We start from the raw sequence: 25115 nt of genomic DNA, 5'->3' as shown, positions 1-25115 counted from the left end.
TCTCTAATGGCCGCGGCATTACTTTAAAATCAAATGTGGAGAAGCCCTGGAGAAACCTTAAGGGGTCTCCCTCCCTATTTTAGAGGCTTCAAAAAATTGATTTCCTTTCTTTTCACTCTTTTCGATTAGTCATAGTGCGTAAAATACGCTTTGTTACGTTCGCTATAGTCAATTTAAGTAACGACCAATTTGCTGATCCCTGATTACGAATAATCGTGAAAGCAAAGAGATTTCGAATGTGAGGTTACAAGTTTCACGACGAAGTCTATCATTCCGGAAACTTAATTTATGTTACTGAATCGACGAGGTACCATACACATAATCGTATGCATTAAACCCGCTACACGCATTCGGCTATTTGCCAAGTGCCAGAACATCCATTGACAAATACCGAATACGTGGATGTAATACTTGGCACTTGTCATGGTTCCAGTATAGTATTATCGTCGATAAATGGCTACAAATTTGGTACTTTGAGTAACGCGTTGTGTCGTTTAAAATGATTCTAAGGGCTCGCGGATAGACTTTTGTCAATAGTCCCTTTTAAGCAAAATTCATCTACCGTTTCGTGAACCCTTCGCCAATTATAGTTTTAATTAAGTTTGAGCAAAGTTACGAACATGCAAGCACCACGAAGTATTAATATTGTTTCTACCGAAGGTTTCAAAAGACAGTTCAAAATTATTTCCCAAGTTTAATTACTTCACCTCGGTAACACGATATTAAAAATAACATAATTCACATTTGTTTGTTATAAACTCACAAACTTTATTAATCAATTCTTATTTATACAATTCATTATGTTTTATGTTGTAAACTCCAGAATAATTTCTTCCTCTTATAACCGTTTTTTAACCTTGCAACGAAGATGAGATTTTGCTTCCACCTACGACGATTTCGAAAAATCACGTACTTTCGTCGATGTCTGTAGTAAGCAGTACAGTATTATGTAACGTGTGCTAGATAAACAGGCATTCGCGAGCGTATGTTAATTAACATCTTCGGAAGGTTACGCGGCGAAGGAAAACCGTTGCATTCCGGTCGTGTATAACATTTCGTATACAGTTTTAGTGTTGGAAATGCCCCGAGCGTGCCGTAGTTCCGTGAATTATACACCTATTACTTTCGATCAAACATCTCGTAACACGTGTCTCCGAATCGAGCGCGAAACACGCATTGAATCCGGCTCGTACGTTATGCAACAGGCACAATCTACATGATTCATAGATGCAAACCGGCACGGTTTCCCTTAAACGAACGATCGTACTTGTCTTTGGTAACAATTTGTCAGTGTTCGAGCTCGACTCGTACAGACGACCCTTATCCGATCTGTTCCGGTTTCCATTACCGGTTAAATTCCGCGCCATTCGCGCGTCCTGACAGCTCGAAACCGTAAAGAATCGACCATTCGCCAAAGAAACGAATTTCTAAGCTGTTTCTACCTTCTAGGTAGAAGGTGTTAATATAACGTACATCGTTTTCCCTTGATTGTAAAATATTTGATTTCTGCACGATCGTTTGTTCATTTTATTACTTCCAGTAAATATAGATATCGAACATATTCGATTCCTTCTATGTTTATGTACATATTTTTTAACGACATAAACATTTGAAAATCCGAATATAGGTTTGTTTTCATTGCACGACGTGTTTTACGAACGACCAATCTTATCTTTCTAGCGATAAGTTGACGATGCACGGAGTTAATCTTGCACTGGTCGATCGTAGAATCGCTTTTACAAAAACATTCTAACGCGTAATAGTAATAGTAATAGTAATAGTACACGAGAATGTCTGGAGAGTAATGCACCGAAATAATTTAGAAAATTGTAACTTTTAACGATTTAGAGCATAAATGTCGTAATAGTTTTTCGTAGAGATTAAAAAAACTGCATCGAAGATTTATCAAATTGACGATGCTTATCGTATTTTTATACTTCTCGGAGTGATTTCTGTGCGTGATGTAGGTAATCACGATAGAAAAACGAAAGAGACACGGAAGGAAAGCGGTTGAAATGCATTTGTAACTAGACAGAAACGTCACGTTGAGACGAACGTACGCTCACGGTGTTTTGCGTTAAACAGGAAGGGTGTACTCGCACAAAGGCCAAATAAAGGGAGAGGGAAACGAGTGGGAGATGTGGAAGAGAGGGTTTGCACTAGTGGCAGCCAGGGAAATCGATAATAAAACGACGCGTCGCCGCACAGCATCCCTGCTCCACAAGGGTGTAAGAGTTGTTTTTAAATGTTCAAAATTTTACACGGAAATAGGCAAAATTTCTGTCAGAAGGAAATTTTCGAAAAATAAACAACTATTTATCTATTCGGTGGATAAAAATAAAAATTCAATTAAATTGCTAGGTCGAGTAAATTGTGCGTTATTGAAAATTGTCGCGTTTCGAAATTCCTCGATAATTTTCGATTGGATTTAGTGGAGAATCGTTTTGTTTGAACAACCGGTCATTTATAAATAAATGTTTCTCTTGCAAGTAGCGAATCTTGACACGACGGAAAACGAGTATTCTCGTTGCACGACAAGTGTGTGTGTTTTTCTAGTAATTTCTCCGATATTATTTATGACAGTGGTGCATTTTAATATTTGTGCTACGCATTGTGGTGTCGCCTCCCATGCTCGCCACCAGAGGGGTCACGCTCTCACAAGCACTCGACCGACCCCTCGATTGCTATACAGGGTGTTCGGCCACCCCTGGGAAAAATTTTAATGAGAGATTCTAGAGATCAAAATAAGATGAAAATCAAGAATACCAATTTATTGATGGAGGCTTCGTTAACAAGTTATTAACGTTTAAAGTTCCGCCCGTACTGAATTTTTTTCTAGAAAGTGGGCAGGATTTCGGGGATAGGTCTATTCACCAAAAATTATTGTAATTGACTCCCGCAACTGAAAATAATTTTTTCAGAACGATTTGAAACTTTTTAATCTTGTCGAAAAATTTCACACATTCTCGAATTTTTTTCTAGGAAATGAGTAGGATTTCGGAGATATGACTTCATCAAAAATGATTGTAATTGACCCCTGTAGCCAAAAATATTTTTTTTAGAACGATTTGAAAAATTTTTTTTCCGTCGAAAAATTTAGGCACCTATCCGAATTTTTTTCTCGAATGTGGGTAGGATTTCAGGGATATGTCTGCTCACCAAAAATGCTTATAATTGACTCCTGCAACCAAAAATAATTTTTCCAGAACTATTTAAAATTTTTTAATTTAATTAGAATCTCCCATTAAAATTTTTCCCAGGGGTGGCCGAGCACCCTGTATACTATACATTCCTCGACCGATTTCCCAATATCACTAATATCGTAATTCACGCCTCCTACGAATTTCACGAGTTTCAACCCTCAGCTACACATCGCCACATCATTGTAACATATTTATTAGGGTGTTTGTGACAGTTGAACACATCACAGTAGTTAATTTAGAAGCTTCCATGTCGTTAAAATCACCCGTCATTAAAAAAAGATTAAAAGGATATGCAGAACTAAATATATGCATAGTTTTCGAAACCGTGACTCTAGCATTTGTTAATATAATTAATATAAATACGTTTGTGGCGCGTCTGTGGGCGTACGATCGCGCGTGGAGGTCCCTAGAGCGTTCCGTGTCGTGATTTCGCTCGAAAATGGAATTCGAAAGATTCGTCGTCGGGAATTTAGGTTAGCGCAATTAGCATAGATAACTTGAACGTGTTGCGAATCGACTGTCGCGAGGCATCTAAATGTAGACGATCCGAAGCGAGACGGAAGAATCGCGATGAAAAGGAGAGTGAAAGAGTAAGAATGCGTAGCGTCGTGCGCATCCGCGTGGGCGTATTTGCACGTAGGATCGACAAACCTAACCACTTTGAACAAGTATCGGTCTACGGGTCCATGATCCAAGAATAGCCACGTGTCACCTTTACCTTTACCTTTTCCCGTAATTTTCCTAGATACCGCGAACGCTCGCGCCCAGCGTATATAGGACAACTATAAAACGAATACAGCCATACCCCCACCCTGTAACGCTTCCGTAACTCGATTTCGCTCTAACACGGTTAAAGAATCGAGGAACTCCCGGCACAACACGTGTTGATTTATCAAAATGGCGCGCGTGAAAAGTTTTAACCCGATCTGTTGGAATTTTCATTCAGGAATCTAGATTTTAAAGTCTTTCAATATAAATCTCTACTTTATTAATTTAGCCCAAGGAGTCGTTGGCTTTAAAATAATTTCACTCCTCCTAATAGTGAATAACGGTAAAAACGAATATTATTCCATAATTAGTTCCATTATTTTTTGAATTCCTGTCCTCCCAAACATCCCCTGTTAGCGAATATCGATTCTCAAGACACCCGGGGGTTCGTGTCTCGATTTCAAAGGTACCTTGCGAGGCTTCCATCGTTGTGGATTAGTAATCTTCGACCAGACACACGTCTGAAAGGGGTAGTATACCACGTGGAAAGAAAAAAAATTACTTCTCCCTTCCAAGGTTGAATTCAATACTTTCCCGGTTGCAAGAAATTCGTAATATTCTATGGTGAATTACGTTTCCTTTTCTTCGTTCGAATAATGGAGAAGCATGATATTTATGTTTTGTAAAAGGTTTCTGGATTTACGAACACTTTTACGTCCGAGTTTGGGATCTCGAGTGCCCACGTTTAGGGTTTACGCGATAAATCCACGATTTCTGGACACTAATTTCCCGCAGACTGGGGACTTTTCTGTGTTCCATCATTGTGTCGTAGCTTTGCTTTCGGCTTTCACGCTGTAGCAAACCTCGTAACAACCGTGAATTTACTTTTTTCTTTTTTGGTCTTTCGTTTTCTATCGGTGACAAATTCGCTAACGCTTTATCTCGCATTACGTTCTAAATGGCTTGCATAGCAATCGAATCTCGTTCTCCTCCGAAAATGCAATCACTGAATCCGTCAGTTTGGAATTTCGTTTTCGGCAAAAATCTTGTCTGAATGTTTCCAAAATTCTTTCAATAACGTTTCCGTTTTGCAGTTTAATTCTATACGATGTAGGCCGGAGGTCGGCAACCCTTTCGCTAAGAGGGACACGTTGAAATGGACTAACTTATGACAGAGGGCAGTTTACCTGGCGGCGGGGAGGGGGGAGGGTACGTAACTTAAAGTACATTCAATACATATTTATTTTAAATTGATAATTAGAATTCGATATTTCGAGAATGTCCATGATTAATTCTTCGGAGACAAGATAAGCACATATTTCAGGAGTTATAGAAGTAAATCCATACATCCATTAATTTAGAAAAATTGTACTATTGGAAATGTTACTGTTCTTAATTATTGATAAACTCATAATAGGAATACCGATGTTTACTTCGACTTTGTTTGAATAATATCGGTATTAAATCCCTGATTGCAAGGATTATGTTAAACTGTTTTACTATAATGGAGGACAGGTAGTACTTTGCCCCACCCGCGCTAGGTGACTGTAGTAGCATAGCCGATTATTCAGGAATTGTTTTTACGACGAAAGACCGCGTTTCAACCAAGAGCCATGAAATCTTAGGAAAATACATTTATTATTCGTTTCACGTTGCATTCTGTAAACGTTTCTAAACAGGGATTAAAAATGACAACTATCTTAATAATTTTTATGTAATAAAAATCATTAACAATAAGTAACACGAGAAAATTTCTGTCACTCGTAATCGTTATTTTATAACAAATAAATTATAAACGAGTCTTGAATAATGTTCAGAATATGCTTTCGTACAATTAGCCCCTCTTCCTACACTGACACTGAACATTCTGGACGATGGACACTTTTTGAATGATCTACACTCATTATAAAATTAAACAATCTACCGGATGTCTATGGGGGGGAATTGTTTAAAAAACAATGCAGTCAGATAATCGATAACTCTGACCAATGGAACCCGTAACGAAGAAATTTTAGTATTTCTGGTCCTTTTTTAAAAGTCGAAGAAAATTCGTTTGCAAAAATGCCTGTAAAATCGACGAAAGTTTTTCAATAAAGTTGAAATCGAATTTCTGATTTTAGTCCCGTGTTTAGCTTCACGTTTAGGAAGAATAAATACACGTTCGATAACGGTAAACTATTTTTGATTTCAGGTATGGGGAACAGGCATTTCGACGCCGGACCGAGGCGAATACCGTGCACAGTTGAAGCAAAATCTCCAACCATTAAAAGTTTCTGGTAAACAATTACTTTGGTAGAGTTTTTGCGAACAATGTTAAAATTATATTAATTGACTGCACGCGTTAACGTTGTTTGTTAATTAAATTGCTGTTATTTCAATGGAAAAGAAGCTTGATACGATTAGTATACGAGGCCATCCAGCTTTAGTAAAAGAATGTGACAAAATTTAACACATTTGCTACTACCATTCATCATAGACCACTTTCGTAAGAATTTCATTAAAGTGCATGATTCCAATTACTTACAAATAAAATATATCGAACAGGCAAATTGACCATTTTAAATGTGACGATAGTTCATAGTTCGTACTTCGTATATTAATGTTGATATAAAATGAGCAATTATTTCTGGCACACATTATGTGTTACACATTTTAATAGAGAAGGATCACAAATAGTATCTTTATCTTCTGCCATCGGCGTAAAAATGAAGCTGATAAAAGAATATCGATAACGTATTAAATAGAAATCGATTTTTACAGGGTTGGCAGGGGACGGGTGGTACCATTGGGTACACAGGGTGGTTCTATATTGAAAAATGAGTGTAAAAGGAAGGATAACGTTTTTTCGTTGGAGGCATTGTTTTCGAGAAAATCGACGTTGCAAATTTATGGGGTACGGACGAGTAGAAAAATCGACCGTTGGTCAGACGCGTCAGGGATATCGTATTGAATTTCACTTGTCCCAGACGTATTTTTAGATTCCATTATCTCGGAAACGAAGGCTCGAACGAAAAAATGTTACTCGTCCTTTTCGACTTGTCTTCATGCGTAGAATCATCCTCCTGCTCGGTTGTATCTCTCACCCTTTTCCAACCTTTAGGATTCATGACTATAATAGAAGGAAACTTCGTTGATTTTTGTTGACTCATCGAGAAAATATTGCTGGTTATCTGACGAAAATGGAATAATAAAAATCCTCGAAGGAAAAATCCATCCTCAGATATTACAGCTAAAAAATTAGGGTTTTTAATAATCTTAGTCCTTAAGTATCGTATATTTTTAAGACTTGGCCATTTAGACGCCAATTAAATTCGTACGCTGTCGGGGGACTTTCGAACATTTATTTCTATCTCGTACAATTTTCAATACCAATGTAGAATTTTTCAACAAGTCCTCTAAATTTCCGAATTATCAGGACCCTCCCGTTTAATTCAAATTTTTTATTTTCTGTCCTGTGATCGAAGCAATACGGGGGAATGTTTTTGCATCGATTATAAGCGTATTTCATTTCCATATATAGTGCATTTTACGGAGACCAATCCTTAAACGAGACCGACGGTGCTCAGTGGGGGCAGACAATGTGTCGAAGATATCCTAACCACGCGCGATCCTTTGTTTCGGGACTCCTTGTGAAAAAGTTTGGTTGAAATGAAAGGGACGAACGTTGGAGGGATAATTCATCGATAGATTGTTTTGTAAAAGTCGAAGGAAATCGCATGTACATAGGTGGGTTATCGATTGAGTCGGGTTAGGTTGTCTCGTTGGGTGGTTGGGCGTCGAGGCGCAGGAGCAGAGCATGCCAGGACAAACAGACAGATCGTGGCCCGACGGACGTACCTTACCGAGGAGGAACTTCCAGGTCTTTATACAAGCTAGTTTCTCGCGAGACACTGATTGACGGACAACGTTTTTCGGTTCGTGTTCGAATATTCTCGACGAGGGTCATCCTAGAGTTCGATACCAGGTAAGGAACAACCGACTTCCGGGCCAGCATCCACCTTCGGGTCTACTGCGTCGTAAATCCCTACGGTTCTAGAACGTCGTCGATTACCGCGAGAAAAATCGAATACACTCGTCGTGTCTTCGCGTGAATTTGATACAACGATCAATATTTAATCGACGACGTAATAGGTTGTTATTGCACCACGTTACGCGATATTAATCGTACTCGGTTTCGTCTCGCCGTGGAGCGAGATTCGTTGACCTGTATTGGATAAGTCAGCGGTTCGATTTCGTTCCACGTTATCTCTTACCTGCGCCTCGTTCTGGTGAAAGGATATAACGAAACGAACGAGGTCAGAGGTGACGAATCGAAAGAAAAAATTAATTTATAACGAGCTTCGACTCTGTAAAGGATATCAATCGAAAATCACGCTTCCGCCTAATTTTCTTTACGTCGAGTGACGAGTTTTGACAGGAGTCAAGGATATTTCGTTAATTCGAGCTGTCAAGTATAAAAAGTCCGGTTATATAGCGAAGCTGTCGCAGAATTCTGATTATAAATAAATTCTTAATGAAACATTAAGCGAATCAAATTATTCCAGCATCGAGGTTGCAATCATATTTTTAAATGAGATCTCTCCAAACGAATCTCCTAATTATTGATTATATATTTTATAGTCTACTAAATTTAAATAATCCCCCAATAATACATACATTATAGGGTCTCTTCGTTCTTTAATTAAATTCAAGTATTTTTATTTAAAATTCGAATTGAAATTTTATAAAAAAAACAGTTTATATTTTACTGATTCTTTCATACAAGAGTTTAGTTGGAAACGTTTATTTAATGATTATGTTACCTTTGCACGGGAAAATACTGCAGCTGTTTAAAATATTCATTAAGCAGAACAGGCTTTGAATTAGAAACGAGGAGAAATATTTTTGATAAACTAATATAATTTTATGATTGAATATAATGATAATATAGCGAATATAATTTTTGCGCAGTTTCTTTAATATGTCTATATTACAACAATTTACGTAGTAGCGAAAGATCTATCTTCTTAGATAATAAACAAGTGCAGATATCATACTGATAGTAGATTAGAGGATAAAGTACCTCTAATCTACTCTGAGAAAATACTCTTTCTGTAGGTCTCAGAGTTCGTGAACTGAAATGTCAACTCGCGAAAAGTATAATACTTTCGAAAAATTGGCGTGAAAGTCGGGCACGAGTCAATTTCGTGCGAGCGTGGATCTATATACAGTGTAATAAAGTTTACTACTGTAATTTAGCGATTAGTTTAATCGCATCCCGTCTCTATACGCGGCTAACAATGACAAGAAATAAACTGTGCCACCTTTGTGCAACACTTTTGAGCAAGTAGTCTGCAATCAATTTAACAATTTCGAAAATTTTCAACGCCTAGAACTTTTCTTAGAGAAAATGCATTGGAAAAATCCAGAAAATACTAAATATCGAGTTTATATTTATGAACATTTGAAGCATTCAATTTATATGCGATGTTCAATAAATTGAATAAGTTCCAGGTTTCGTAGATATTTCTTTTCGATCGATAAATGTTGCTACCAGTAATACCGCGACAAATGTTCGAATTCTATCAACAAGAAATCGTATCGTCATAGCACTCACGATGGTGGTAAATAGGTTAATATCCAGGAAGCGTTGATGCGCACCTGATAACTAAGTCCACGTGATAATCGTGCATCGCCACTGCAGGTGATTCGAAGATGCTGTTGCAAGATAAAGCAATATCGCCTGTTTATACGCTGTCATTGTTGTTATCGATTGTTGTCCCCAATCTGTCTTCCTGTAACAAAATTATAAATATTCAATTTGCAACAGAAAAACACAATCGACAGAAAGAAATCGAATACTTTGTTATCCGGACACCCACGAATCGTGCAGGTTTCGTTCGAAATTCCACCAATATTATTCTCTCTCTTGAAAACAAAATCTTTTATTTGCAAATTGATTTTCAGGATTGTAAAATCATGTTCAGTCGTTCGTTAAAAATGCCAATCGTTTTCGAATAGGAAATATGTGCATTGAAACGTGAAGTTATGGTATAAATAAAGAAGGGACATCGTGCAAGTATTACACATTTTTGTGTAACGCCATACAGAGATAGAGTATTTATAAATATTCGATAGTTATTACCCTTCAAAATAGGGGATTGAAAACCTATTTAGTCGAATAACTCAACCAGAATCTAGTTGCATAGCGTTTTAATGAAAATTATATTTTTTTTTATAAATGCATTCAACGAAATGAAAATAACCGAATTTGTTAAGCTAGAGGAATCAAATAATACACTATACAATAAATATTTGTTAAACTTTATCTGTGATTTTGTGAAATTTTTGTTGTTTCTCAGTAAAAGCAACTTTTCTGCGAAGCATTTTGTTCTAGCTTCGGTTTAAGTTATTCGACCGAATAGATTTCCAACCCCCTATTTCGAAGGGTAGCTTCGCTCCTCAAACGTGAATTACCGCCACTAAAAGAAGAAAATAGGCGTCGAATATTATCCGAGTATTCAGGAAAATTTGCGTGTTATTTTAAGAACATGCACCGTGACATTTTCCCAGTAAATCGTTCACAGGGAGATCATCGAGCGATTCCATCAGGCCAGAGTTCAAATTTATGACTCAAGATTTACAGTTCTCATAAAACATGTATATACATAAAATATACCTAACGGTTTTTATCAACGTTCGGTCACGCTCAATCGTGCTTCCGTTCGCCCATTTGTGCATCAGTTGCATTCCCCTTTCCTCGATTCTAGATTAAATCTAAAATTCTGGCCACGATATTAGTTTCCATTTAAAAATGACTCATAGGGGAAGTCACATAAAATTATGCTCCGTAAAAAATTGTTAATCCTTTCACTGAATTTTAAATAAATACTAGAATGACTTCCTCTAGAATGAATTCTTAATACTTGTAAAATTGCAAACAATAACCACACCATTCAATTGTCAAATAATTCTATTTTTCAGATTACAGTTTCCATAAATGTTACAGATATAAATATCAAAAATTAACGTGACCACATATTTGCACGTTTCAATAACCACATCTCTTAGTATCGATTCCAATTTTCTTTTCCAAACGACTGTAAACTAATACTCGTTGAATTATTCAAATAAAAGTTACATGTTTATTAAAACGAAACAGGCGTGGAAAAATATACGCAAACGTTTTTATGAAATCTCGCGTAAGTATAAATTATCATTTTCTAAGAAAGTATTACTATTGGTTCAATTTTCCTCTTCGCTGTACGTGTCCTTGTATATCATTTTTTTTTTTACCCATAAATATATCGATGACGCGAGTGTTTCGAGCCGCGAATAGAGGCTTGAGGGGTTGGTTTGAACACAGGAACCGCAATAGTTTATACTTTTCGAGGATTATGGATCGTTTTTAACGACGAGTAATAGTGGTGGTAGCTAGGCGTAGCATGCGCAGTACATAAAGCCGTTTTCACGCAAAATAATTGGAAAGCGCCTTAATGTCTCACGTGACACCAGTCACGAAGGTGTCACAACCTTTTATGATACACGTACTCATTAGCGAGTTAACTTAACCGTATTATGCGATGTGAATCCATGTGCATATAAACGTTGGACTCGAACACGCTCACCAGGTCGGATCAATAACTTCAGGAATGGGCACTTGCCGAGACGTACAGACACGCTGTTCACGACCTGTTTCTGGCTCTCCAGAAAACGAGAACGGAAGTCTTTGACGTGCTTGTGGCCATCCCTTGAAAGTCTTCCCCGATCATCTTTTCGGAATTAACTTAACAAACCCTACTTTTTTTGCTGGCTAAAGACGTACTCTAATCCGCAAAACTGCAACTCGAGAATCCTTCGCGAGAACGTAACCCATTTCCCTATAAAAATCAAATTTTCAATCATCTTATTGCCACTTGATACGCGTTTTAACAATAAAAAATTCTACTCACTGAAGGCAGCTTCTTATATTAATTTTGTTGAGATTGTTATGAAGGGGAGAAAATGTTTACAGCCATTTGAATTATATCAAATTTTTGAAAGATTATCGTTTTTCGATTTTTTTTTTTTGAGGAAATGAAATTTTAAGAGAAGATTGTTGCGTGATGTTTTATTAACAGTTTAATATTTTAGCCAAACGTGTCAGTGGTGAACTTTCGATTTTATAATGTATCCTGTCGCTTATTTTTGTAGATTTTTCTTTCACAGAAAAAAGGCACAAAAGCAAAAAGGTAATCACGACACAGGTGAACGATTCGTTTTTCGAGGGGTATGGTTACGTTTTTATCATCAGATATCGTAATCACTGTGCGTTGAACGGAATTTGCACGACATTCTCGCATATTTACTCAATCAGATTGTCGGCGAAGTCGCGTAAAGAATTGGTTTGAAAGGGGCTGCCAACAATACTACAAATTAATTTCGTGGAGGTGTTCAAGGTCGAACGAAACGAGCGAGTATATAGCTGATAAAACGTCTGAAGGTTATCGGAAGGTTACCTGTTTTATCAATGAAGTACACGACATTCCATTACCCTCGTACTTGAAATAGACGTTGGTCTAATCGTTCCTTTAACCCTAGAAAGACTTGGGGGCATCGGTCAGAAACTCTTAGAAATATGTCACACATAATCAAGTATCAAATGTTGTAGAAGCGTATTGGGAACGAAAAATAATTGTAATTGAAAAGATCGACGACCTAGAGACGAACTTTTATTTCACGGATTATACATGTTGTACTTGGAACTACTTCGAAAACCTAATTATCACGATACACGTACTAATGCAGACGTTTTAACAACCTTGTCGATTTCGCTGGTGAATTCATCGGGGAAACGAGTGGAAACAGTCGAAAAGCTGCGGGTCACGCTATCTTAAAATAACGAATATCGAAATGGCGTTGAAAGCTCATGCTATACTATAATCATTTGGTTTATTACCACATCGAGTGGAAAGACGATCGGTGGCAGGTACGGGAATTATAGATCCTTGATGCATCATCGTACTCTGCTGGGCGAATGATCGATGGGTTCAGGGCCAATATCGCCTAAATTTTACGTGCAAAGGGGTGGCCTGTTAAATAAAGAATTATTATCATCGAAACTAAAAATATCTCTTACATTTGATTTTCACGAGTACGTGATTATATCTCCCATCATTGATTGATTCTATGTGGAACACTCAATAAAATATTCGAATTCTTTGGGAAGATTCTTTTAAATAGAACTCTGGTTCTATTATTGCTTTTTTATACGTTTCAAAACGAGCATAACGACACTTGCACTGAATATGTTTAGACCCACCTCAGAGATGGATTCTATACAAGAAAACAATAACAAAAATTCCATTCAACTATTTATGAACAGAGCTCAGTATCTAACATTGAATCTATGAATACATCCAGTAAACATTGGAGTACCAGATGTCTAATTATTAAAATATGTCTTGTATGAAAATGGAAAATTTGTCTCGTCGACAAATGACAGATATGATCCTTGTGTATGGACTTATTATTATAATTAAAGTAAACCTATTTCTAGGTTAATGTTTACTTTATGTTTACTTTTGCTATATTTACTGTGAAGGTAAATAGATACAATATGTTCAAGAAGAAACTCGCTATAACTTGATTCATCGATTCATCTCTGAGGCGGGTCTCCTTTACTTACAACCCCTTTTTGTCAACTGATTTCCACTTGTTCCAAAAAGAGCGAATAAGCTCGACAAATCTTACTTAATAAATTCGTTTCGATTCGCGTGCGCCGGGAATTTTCACAAATTGTTATTTTGTAGGTAGAGTCGAACGCAGTGTAACCATCTGGCTTTCGGGCGAGACCGCTTGGTCCACCTGGATCATCGAGACACCCTATAAATAATGATTCTATAGAAGAATCGCGAGGACAACCATATCAGATCCAATTCGACGGTCGTACTCCTTTCGAATCGTTCAAAAGGGCGACAATTCGAACGAAACTGATCGCAACGACATGAATCGTTGTTGAATATAATCCCGGTAAAAGTGTGTATCACCGAAAGCAAAATAAAACGTCCACGCTTTCACGCACCGCAGTCGAAAGAATGGCCGATGGTGACAATGCCAAGAAGCTGAAACAATCCGAGAGCGCCGCGTTCAAAGAGATGCGGGATAATGCAGAGAACGACGACGACGACGACGTCGTGATAGACAGCAACAAATCACCCTCGGTCGACGCTTCCAAACGCGAGGAGTTAATCGTGTCAAAGTCCCCGGACAAGAACAATATCATTCAGTCGGCGAAGAAACCAGAATCCGCCACTATAAACGGAAAAGTGGACTTCAAAGACGTTTCGGCCAAGGATCTGGCAAGATATCCGGCTATGGAGACGTTGTACGGAAATATTAACGATCCTGCTTGGAACCGCGTGCTCGATAAACCTGAAACCAACACCGTCGAGTCTGTTAAAAACGATAGCAGGCTACCTTCACCGAAACACGATGAAAATACGCGGACGGATAGCACGTCGGGACAATCGATGGACAAAACGATCGAAAGTAAGAGTGCCAGCGATAACGCGGACTCCTTTAAAGAGCTTAAAGGGAAAACTGACTCGACGAATGATAAATCGAACAGGTTGGATGCATCTGCTCCGGACGAGGGAAATTCGAGGACGAAATCACCGAATAAAGCGCGGGAGGAGGAACAGAAATTAATTGGTTCGTCGAAAAGTCCAGAGAAATCGCATGCGTTGGCAGAGGAGCAGAAAACACCGTTGAAATCTGCGGGGAATTCACGCGAGACGCCGCTGGAAGAAACGAATCGATCTAACGGTGAACAGGGATCGAAAACACCGTCGAAATCTGCGGATAAATCGCGCGTGGACGATCGAGTAGGAAATGGTAAAATTGAAAGTGAACAGGAATCGAAAGTAGCATCGAAATCACCGAATAAATCGCGCGAGGGTCCTCTGGAAGAGACGAATAGATCTAACGGTGAACAGGGATCGAAAACACCGCCGAGATCTGCGGATAAATCGCGCGTGGAAGCGGAAGATCGAGTAGGAAATGCTAAAATTGAAAGTGAACAGGAATCGAAAGTGGCATCGAAGTCTCCGAACGAATCGCGCATGGAAGCAGACGACCGAGTAGGAAATGGTAAAATTGAAAGTGAACAGGAATCGAAAGTAGCATCGAAATCACCGAATAAATCGCGCGAGGGTCCTCTGGAAGAGACGGATCGATCAAAGGGTGAACAGGAACCGAAAACACCGCCGAAATCTGCGGATAAATCGCGCGTGGAAGTGGAAGATCGAGTAGGAAATACCGAAACTGAAAGTAAACAGGAATCGAAAGTAGCATCGAAATCTCCGAGCAAATTACCTGCAAGTACGCCGATAGAAACGAATCAGGTTATTAAAAATGAAGAATCGAAAGATTCTACTACAAATGTGACTGCACCGGTCGAAACGAGCGACAGCGAAAAGAAACAGGAATTAAATGCAACGTCTGTTGATCCTGACAAATCGAGTACCAAGGATTCGACGGAACAGAAATCCAAAGATCGTCCTCTAAATGAAAAAGAGACGAGCGATATTTCCAGTCTCTCTGAAAGTAATCGACCTGGGATCGAGGAAAAGAAAGTCGAAGAAAGTTCTTCGAAGGATGTACGTCACGATACACCTGTTCGAAACAACGTGGAACCAAAGACAGTTGATGCTATTGGTGGTTCGTCTAACGTTGCGAAAGAGGATAATTTATCGAAGTCTCCAACACCATCAGAGAGTCAGAAGCCATTGTCGTTAGAAAAATCTGCGACTCCCTCCGAATCTTCCGCCGAAAGCGTGAAAGGGTTCGATAATGGAGAGAAAAGATCGTTATCCACTCCTGAAACGCCCGTTTCTCCGAAGTCGCCCACCGGAAGCGTGAAACTAGCGAACGAGGAGAAGAAAACTGTCATTGAAGATTCGATCGACGAGACAAAGAACGACGAGAAAAAGACACACGACTTAAAAATCCCGTTGAAACCGTCTACGCCCAATATTCAAAAGTCGCCCTCGGCCGCTGAGACGGACAAAAAGTCAGAAAAGAAGTTTACAGAGACGCCAGGTTCTTATTTGTACTTACGAATGATTTAGGGGACGTTAAAAGAGTATTTCTAAAAAAAAAAAAGAGTGGAAGGTTGAAAGTAGATTTGAATAAGTCGAATGTCAGAATTTCTTGTTCGACGCGTTCGCTGCTACATTGATGGTTGCAAATTTTTGGAATGTACAAAATGAAAAGTGTAATTTGAAAACAACGGCAGTGAACGCGTTGAGCATGTACTGCGATGTTAAATTTCGTTTCGCTTTGGTGTTGAGTTTGCTTCGAATACGTAACTTTGCTATCAAAACGTTTCGCAGAGGCTGTATTTTTGCAGAGTTGCTAAGATTTAGCTTCAAAAATGCACGGTACGACGCTTCCTTGATTATTTATTTAAACATCGCGTTACATTTTTTTTATTTTCGCAGGAATACAAAACGGCAATGCGATCGACGAATCGGTGCAGTCCAATATGGTAAATATCTTTGTAAATTTATGCAGGGAGTATCGGAAATAGCAGTGCATTAATAGTCTGGCTATTATCCACTATTTCTACTTGCGTTCCAAACGTTACCGTTTTTTTAATAACAGTGACTCCGAGTTTGTTTTTATTTTACATTTTTGACTTATTTGTGCGTAAAGAAGGATATTTTTTTCGGGCACGTCACGGTTTTCGATAATCCCTGTATCTCGACATATTCTACAACACTGACTTTGGCATCCTCGTAAAACAATGCACAATTTTCATAGGTATCGGTTACGAACGGAGTCGAGGATTCACCGACGAAACAGTCACTCTCTAAATCAAAGGAAATAGATAAAAAATCAAACGCTGGGTCGCCCGTAAAATCGCCAAGTAAATCTATCAAATCTTTACCTCGAACACCGGAAACTCCTTCATCGACGGCTGGCCAAGACAAAAAAAGCAAGTATCGACAAAGATTTTTAACAAAGCTTCGTATTTATTTAGATTTTCAATATAATGCTTATTTAAATATGGAAAAACCCAAAATTCCAAGTATTCAAATTTTGTGTTCTCTGGTATTGCGTAATATTCGTATGAGAATTTAGAAAATCAACAAAAAGAAATATATTTTTTAAAGTGAAGTAGTTTTGAAAATTTTAACCAGTTGGATGTACAAATAAGGGTATTGCAGATGTTGAGAGCTCTTGCAAGATGTTGCACGTCTGGTGATATGCAAGGCGTTGGTTGCGTAGTGGACTGTATATCTTTGGCGTGGACCCTCTCTCGTTCGTACGACGTCGCGTGATGGTGTTCGACGTTTTGTCTTGTTTGTACGCTAAATGTCGCGCCTCATATCATAATGCAAGAAGCCAGCCGCATCCAATCAGAACCTTTTTCGTTCAGGATTAGTGCGCTGGTACTTCTTGCATTTTGCGTTCGCGAGGGTGGACTGCGCGTTCCAGGTATAGGGTTTTTTCTCTAAATCGGCGTTTACATTGACGCTAAATGGTTTTAGTGTCAATGTAAACGCCGAATTGTTGTTGTGAGCGGAACGGCATGTTTCGCGACGCAACAGCAGAAGTAATAATGCAAAATCAACGATGAAAACGATCGTTTTCTCTTAAGCGTCTGATTAGTCGTATGGTTATTCTACTTGAAAGTTTTTCAGAGGCGATTAAAATTAGATATAATTGAAAATAAATAGAATGTCGTAGTTTTTGGACTCACTTTTGGTGGAAAACATTTTTAATGGTACTCTTGCGAAGGACAGTTGAAAAATATAAAAATTTTTATTTATTACTCGCTGATTCTCGATAAAATCCGAGATAAAAAAGATGTATTCGTGAAATATGAATTTTCTCTGTAAAATTTGGTCACGTAGTTGAAATACACTTTGACTAAAGTAGCAGGAGTTCAGTTTTAAGTTTAGTATGCTTGGAATACGAATTATTTATTTAATTTCGTATTCAGATACGATATTGATCGTCGAATGCGATATTCTTGGGAACACGTGTATTGACAATTTCTATTGTATTGCACAGAATTGCCTATGAATAAAGTTCAAGTGGGCTCGGCTCCCTCGCCGAATCTGAAAACGGTACGATCGAAAATCGGTTCGCTGGACAACGCGAGTTACAAGCCAGGCGGCGGAAAGGTGAAAATAGAAAATAGAAAGCTCGACTTCAGCAAGGCTCAGCCGAAGATCGCGGCGAAAAATGAGAAATACACGCCCAGCGGCGGCGACAAGAAGGTTAATTTTTTTTACTTTTTATCTATCGAATCGCTGAAGAATAAAATTTCTCTTGTGTGGGAAGAAAGAATCCGCAGATGGTCCGAGAAACCGACGTTTCGACAAAATTTGAAACGTAAAGCAAATATTGAAATAAATTTTTAACAAAATAAAGGGTAAGAAACCCAGTTATGAAATCTGATCTATCGAATACTATGAATATCCATATACTTGATCAATCTCCCAACGCGAGTAATATTCGAAGATAAAAATTTGAGAAAATAGTTTTAATCCTATTGGCGAACCGTACGGCCGATTCTTTTTCGACTGCATGCTACTGTATATCGTGCTCTGGGTGATTTTGTTCCTCCACAGCGTTGAGACTTGTTAGGTAACAGAACTTTCTAACGAACGAAACAATATAGTTTTATATCACTCTGGAAATTGAACGCAGATCGCTCAAGTTAAGCTTCAGTGGAACGCAAAACCAAAAGTTGGATCGTTGGAAAACGCGACGTACAGGCCTGGTGGGGGCGACAAGAAAATAGAGACCGTGAAAGTTGACTTCAAAGACAAAGCGAAACCAAAAGTCGGCTCCAAAGACAACGCTAAGCATATTCCTGGCGGCGGTAGCGTCAAAGTAAGAATTTTATTTATAATATGTCCGAAGATACTTTTACCGAGAAGCCCTTAAACGCTTCTAGAACCAAATAGGTAAACCCGAGTAAACCCTTATCTGTTTTCGTTGTTTAGTTTGATCGTTTTGCAAATCGAGTACCAGTGCCCCTCTTATCACTAATAAACTTTCGTTTCGCGTTATTCATCATTTACGTAACAATGGTAAAATTCTTGTACTTCAAATTACTTCGTACATTTTTATTTACAACACGATTTATCGAACGTTCGCGGCTGAATATTGGAAAAAGCGATTACACCAAAACAACATATACATGTATAATGTACTTTAAAACAGTCTGTCATGTTTTTGCCTGAAATTTCCTAAATCTACAATGCTCTATATGTCGTGGCGATAAATAGTTTTCTTAATTAAATGCTCGCTTCTCCTTTCTAAACGTGTATCAGATTATCGTAGCAACATAGTGCTCGCTTTGTTCATACGCCACGAGAATGTCCCGGAATTTCAATGGATTAGAAAAATGAGTTATCTCAACATTGATTGCATCGTTGCATGAAGAATGTTAACATACACTCATATCGATGTCACAACTCTTTATCGATTCGAAGTTCGCGGAAAACAAGAATTCTAACATCGATAGAAACGATTATTAATTTGTTTCGTTGATTCTGAAACGATTAGAACATTTCCTTAACTCACGAATATAATTGCACGTTGCTTTATGCTGTCATTGTCTCGTTAATATTACAATTCACACTACTAATATGTCTTAATGATATTAAAAAATTCTGAATAATTACTTATTATGCTTTAAACGTTTTTTTTAACTATGTACTTCGTATTCTTTGATATTCGTTTCGAAATATCTCTGTCAAACGAATGAAAGGTTGACTTTCGTCTGCATGAGTTTTGTGTCCATCATTATTAACAAGTCATTATTGTTTGTTGGTCTTCAGTCAACGGCAACGCTACCTAAGACGCTACAGGATTCAAGCAATAACGTAAGTATGTTAAGCAATATCACGAAACGTTGACCTAATTATCTTTTTCCGAGATGGATTTTGGTCACTCATCGACAGCTGGTATTAAATCTGAATTACAGTGAATATTATACAAATTGGGAACCGAGTAACTCTTAAGCACTAAAGTTGAAAACTAACAATATCGTGCCAGTTTAAACTAACATTCGCTATTTGTTTGTACCGTCGAAAAGACGACGTTCACAAAATTTAAATGCTCTTCGTTTTATGGTAATCCATGTCAATATTTATTTATCGTTGTCTTCGATATAAAACATAGCTTTAATTCTGACTAACATAAACACCGGTCGAGTAAGTAAATTCAGATCTAAAACAAATACAGCATGCTTTTGCATGTTTTAAAATTAGTGTACATATTCTTTTCGAATAGTCAGTACTTTTTGTATAATGAAATCGAATTTAGTTTAGGAAGCACGTGAAGATCCTTGTATGAGAATGAAAATTATTCAAAAATTATACACATACATTTATATATATTTTCTAAACAAAGTTGTTCGACACCCCTGAAAATAATCAAAGTTATTAGCTCGCTATGTATACCAGTAAGATATTGCAACTTTCAAGTATTATTTTTTATAGCCAGCGAATTACAGTTTTGAAGGATAAGCGACAGAAAGTAATAGATGTTCTATCGTTACTTTCAGATCCAAACACAAAAAATTGACATCAAAGCCGAGAGCAAAATTGGATCCTTGGATAACGTGAAGCATAAGCCAGGCGGCGGTGATAAAAAGATTTTCAATGATAAGGATTACCTCCGACAGACTGGTTCGAATGTAGAAAGCCTTAGTGGCAGTGGATCACAGGTATGGTTTAACGAACAGAATCTCGAGAATGAAATAATTATCTCGCATTAAAATATATTAACGACAATTGTGAGTTTCTAATTGGTATTGCATATCGAAGGTACAGTTTCTCGAGATTCTTTGTTACGTTGTATACGGCATACTTATATTTGTATCGTTTTTCACCGAATGCATTTAAAATCACGCATTGTATGTTTGAAATGTTTTAATTTTCTTTACGACAGGGAATAGATAACAAAATTGCGTCCACGCTTTTGCTTATTAAGTTTTATTTCACATTTCCAATATTTTTAGCCGAAGAATAGTTTCCAAATAACTTATATTTCACAAAATAAATCAACGATACATCGAAAATTTATTATAAAGCAAATCATATTAAATTATAATAAATTGCATTAACATAGTTGATATTTAACTATTAAAAAAGTATCATAGTTACTTAACTTGGAGGCACATTCTGAATTGAATTTATAATTATGCTTAAATGGTTACAAATGAGAAAATCCTATTACAAAAAATAGAACATATTCATACATTTTGTTTTATTTACCTAAAAGTACTGCGTGAAGTTCTAAACTTGGACACGCATAGTTTGCTTCTATGCATTTTCAGTTAGAAGTAGCTGTAACAGTAAACTGAATTACTTGAATATGGCTGTGTAAACTTAGTGTAACTATGAAAATATGTTTATCAATTTCCCTATACCAAAGAAACATTTCCGGACTATCAAGACGCGTGAAATTTATAATTGTAGCGTCATCATAAAAAATAACAGTACTATTATATTCTATTTACCAACAGAAGCTGATTTTAATTAAATATTGCTTGATGTATTTTATTTATTCACTTGTGTGTGTAATTAATTGTAAACGTATGCTTCTTATTATATAAATACGATAGAAAATATTTGGAATCCATAGCGATTTTTCAAATACACATTCCACTTTGTGTTATGCGAAACAGGAAGATGGTAGGAATCCGAATCACGATATAGTTTCCCAGGTAACGGACTATAAATGTGTCCAAAGATACATAATCTATCCAATTGCGAACATTAGGGCATTATTATTCGTATAATCGTTTCAAAACCCTTAAGTTCGATCAACTGTTCTGGTTAGGGTCATTAGGTTCGATTCGATCTCTCTCATTTGCTGCTTGACGTTAATATTCGACCCAAGGGTCAAACTAAGGCAATGAAAAGAAAATTAATAACGAGAAGTAACTATGCGTGTAAAAGAAGAATGTGCTCGCACAAAAATTATCAGACGAAGAGAAACTACAAACCAAGATCCAAAGAGATCAACTGGAAAATCAAGCTATTCGAATGAATACAAGGCACCAACAGTTTAAACAATTGAAAAATTACTTAAACTAAAGAGAAATGTTAAGTATGAAGAGTTGGATAGTAACAACAAAAATCTAATTTTTATCACAGCGTACCTATCATACTATATCTCAGGTTCTTGTAACTGTTTCAAGACCTAAACTCAAAGACTAATAACACGTTTTTCAATATAGTGAGCCATATTCAAGAAATATGTTTTATGCTATAAAGTACGACGCTGAATATGCATAAGATGCACCACAGTAAACACAATATTTCCGACAATAATGTACTACGAAGTAAGAAACGAGAACAGTAGCTAAACAAATAAGGAATTAATCCCGGAGAAAGTGTTCCCTGATAAGCGACGAGTAATAATATTGCACGGCATAAGGATCGAAGGCTTTGATGGTTGGAAGGGTTAACGTGATCCAGACACAAACTTTCAGGCTACTTTAATCCTGATGCATGTGTTATGCCCGCAGAGCCCTGTACCCCCTGGCACGATCACCGGTGACAAGAACGATCTACCTACTTCGGACGAGAACCTCAATCAAGAATGCTAGATCATGAGAACTCGACCGCTAGACCCGCTTTTCGTATCATTGACGTCTAATTAATCACTCATATTTTTTTATCCCGATGGTTGCAATCGAAGGGGCAGCGTTGACCCGTTTGAGCCGTCAGAAACGATATCCGCACGAGGATGAGCTAACGATGAAATTAATTGAATCATAACGCTACGTAACGAACCTAAACCAGTTTATAGGTATAGGTCGATCGGTTTCATTTGATATCCTTATTATGTTATAATAAAGACGACTGCAAGAATTTTTCTGTGCCATACGAACGCATTTTTCCCCCTGCAAAATTGTAATTCTAATCGTGAACAGAATCTTGCGAGATACTAGGACGCTTCCTTCCTTCTACGTGTGCGGCAAAAAGACTCGTCCCGATTTCACAGTCGCGTCTCGATGGACGACTTTGTTTTATTTATGCAATTATCCGCGAAGTACGTACTCGTTGCAGCGTCGTTGGTTGTTTCGTTTTATAATAAATACGTTGTGCAGATCGATCGAGAAGGATCGATCGACGTACGGGAGGAAGAACGTAGAACCGACGGGAACGGTTATTAAGAAAATATTGTTAGTACGAAAGGAGAGAGTTCGCGATACTTTTTCAGATTGAAAAAATGACGACTTTACGTACAAATTAAGAAAAATAGTATTCATCTCATTGTATCCTCCGCGGCACAAATATTCATCACGATAAAAAACAGTTTACCGGATTGTATATAAGGTTTTTCAAGTTTTTGTAATGGCATTGTTTTGTCGATAACATAAGCGATTGCGCAACGAACACGAAACTTTTTTTTTTAATTGCATTTTGAAGATCCTGCTCGCGGGAATATCGACGCGACACACGGTTTTCATGGTACCGGTTGCAAATGATTCCGATGGCATTTTTTTTCCAATCTGAAACGGAATCGCGGTAACGTGATACGCTTAGGTTATAAGAAGTAAAATTCTCATTTCTCGTGACTGCCTAGAAACGATCGCAAACCAACAAGGTAAATACGAACGCGTATGTATGCAACGTACGAATCATATAGCGACGGATTTCAATGTTCTGATCGATTAGTAACGTGACTCGTAACTCGAGGGTAGGCGTATTTTTGTTAAACCTACTTCTAAATTTCCAATAGATGCCAACAAAGCTTCGATGTGTTGTAATGGAAATGAAATACGATGCCAATTAACAAGTAATTTTAACAGTAGTAGAAACCGATGTAACTATTCAAATTGTTTCGACTGAACTCAGATTCAGCATTCTCAACGGTGCATTTATAAACACTGTACATAATAATAATTTTTTCACGTTTAAAGGAAAAGTCGCCAACGTCGATTATACGCGTCTTTTCTTTCTTAGCAGGATTGTAATTGTGCCGTGATACGTCAAAATTCTTTGCATCGATTTTTAATAATTCGTCTTTGACCATTTGCGTCGATTCTGCTGGGTTACACCACTGCAATAACGCTGTTAAACGTTCCAATAACGTAACAATTGCAAACTTGTTAAAAAATTGACGTAGCCGACATTGTTCACTTTTCCCTTCGACGGAAAATAATTATCGAGAATTATTATCTGCGAAATTTATATTACTGAAGAACGAAAGAAATGCAAAAAGCTGTAGCAGGACACGAGTAACTTATAATACAAAAAATATAATAATTTATTATCCGAATAAAGAATCTTAAAGCTTCAATTAACTGTTCGAGGTAACAATTCTAAGCCAAACTTAAGAAAGAATACTACAGATTTACCGATTCATGTAAAGAGTACAATATATAAATGAATGGTTAAAGCAAAATAAAAGAAAATTTAATAATAACCGTAGATAAGTGATGAATTATGGGGATTATGTTGTAACGCTAGAAAATCGGGTAACGTTTAAACAATGTAAACGCAATGGTGTTCGTTAGTCCGTATTAGAGGTTTAATTAAACTCGCCTATTTCCGGGTTAAAGCCAGATACTTCATATTTATGATATTTAAGCAACAAAGGTGACACGTATTATGGTGATGCACAAATTTTTCAGCTGTAATTGTACAGATTTTGCTCTTGCCAATCTGAATATTTTCTAATCTTTAGCTATACGACCGAGCATGCAAATAATATTGATTACATATTTCGTTGTTCAAAACATCCATTAAATCAACTTTAGTCGAGTTAAGTACGATACGTTACAAATTGGTTCGAATATATGTAGCTTTTTTTTGAAAACCAAAAATATATTCAAGTCATGTTTGAATTTATTGCTAATTTTTTCGAGTAAAATTAATATGGTGCGCATTAAAAGGAAAATAAGGGTTAACTAAAAATTGGTGTCATCCGGGTACAATAATGAAAATGTTTTTAACAGATCGTTATATGTATAACGTTGACTGTTGATTTACACCAAAATATCGAGTTATGAAGGACTAATATTTTAATTATACTAAATTTAGTATACATCTCAGAGTTATTGTGTACTTTTTCTAGTGTTATAAACAGTATGGAAGCTAAGAAAATATCATGTTTAACCATAATATTGTGTTTTGGTGCAAAACGTTACGTAAAACGCAAGAGATGGATTAAAGAATGAATTAAAAGACGGGATTAACATTA

The 25115-nt window shown here is 37.2% G+C and overlaps 1 protein-coding gene across 4 annotated transcripts in view; it reads left to right on the top strand.

Moving 5' to 3' along the window:
• The window catches only part of Tau (microtubule-associated protein tau), a 28631-nt gene extending 3516 nt beyond the window's left edge, over positions 1-25115 (top strand). The window contains exons 2-10 of one of the 4 annotated variants that reach the window (XM_076783834.1): positions 6103-6187; positions 13682-15971; positions 16373-16419; positions 16695-16869; positions 17952-18160; positions 18594-18779; positions 19733-19777; positions 20461-20622; positions 22432-25115. In XM_076783834.1, the coding sequence (XP_076639949.1) occupies positions 13967-15971; positions 16373-16419; positions 16695-16869; positions 17952-18160; positions 18594-18779; positions 19733-19777; positions 20461-20622; positions 22432-22512 (2910 nt within the window). In that variant the 5' untranslated portion in view covers positions 6103-6187; positions 13682-13966 and the 3' untranslated portion in view covers positions 22513-25115. Of the gene's footprint in view, positions 1-6102; positions 6188-7559; positions 7876-13681; positions 15972-16372; positions 16420-16694; positions 16870-17951; positions 18161-18593; positions 18780-19732; positions 19778-20460; positions 20623-22431 lie in introns of those variants that run through there. The other 3 variants (XM_076783833.1, XM_076783835.1, XM_076783836.1) reach the window with 3 other exon arrangements.

This window comes from Colletes latitarsis, chromosome 2, assembly GCF_051014445.1.
Source record: "Colletes latitarsis isolate SP2378_abdomen chromosome 2, iyColLati1, whole genome shotgun sequence".
In the NCBI taxonomy this organism is placed as follows: Eukaryota; Metazoa; Arthropoda; class Insecta; order Hymenoptera; family Colletidae; genus Colletes; species Colletes latitarsis.
The sequence above is the reverse complement of the archived record's forward strand: the minus strand, read 5'-3'. Positions and strand labels throughout refer to the sequence as shown.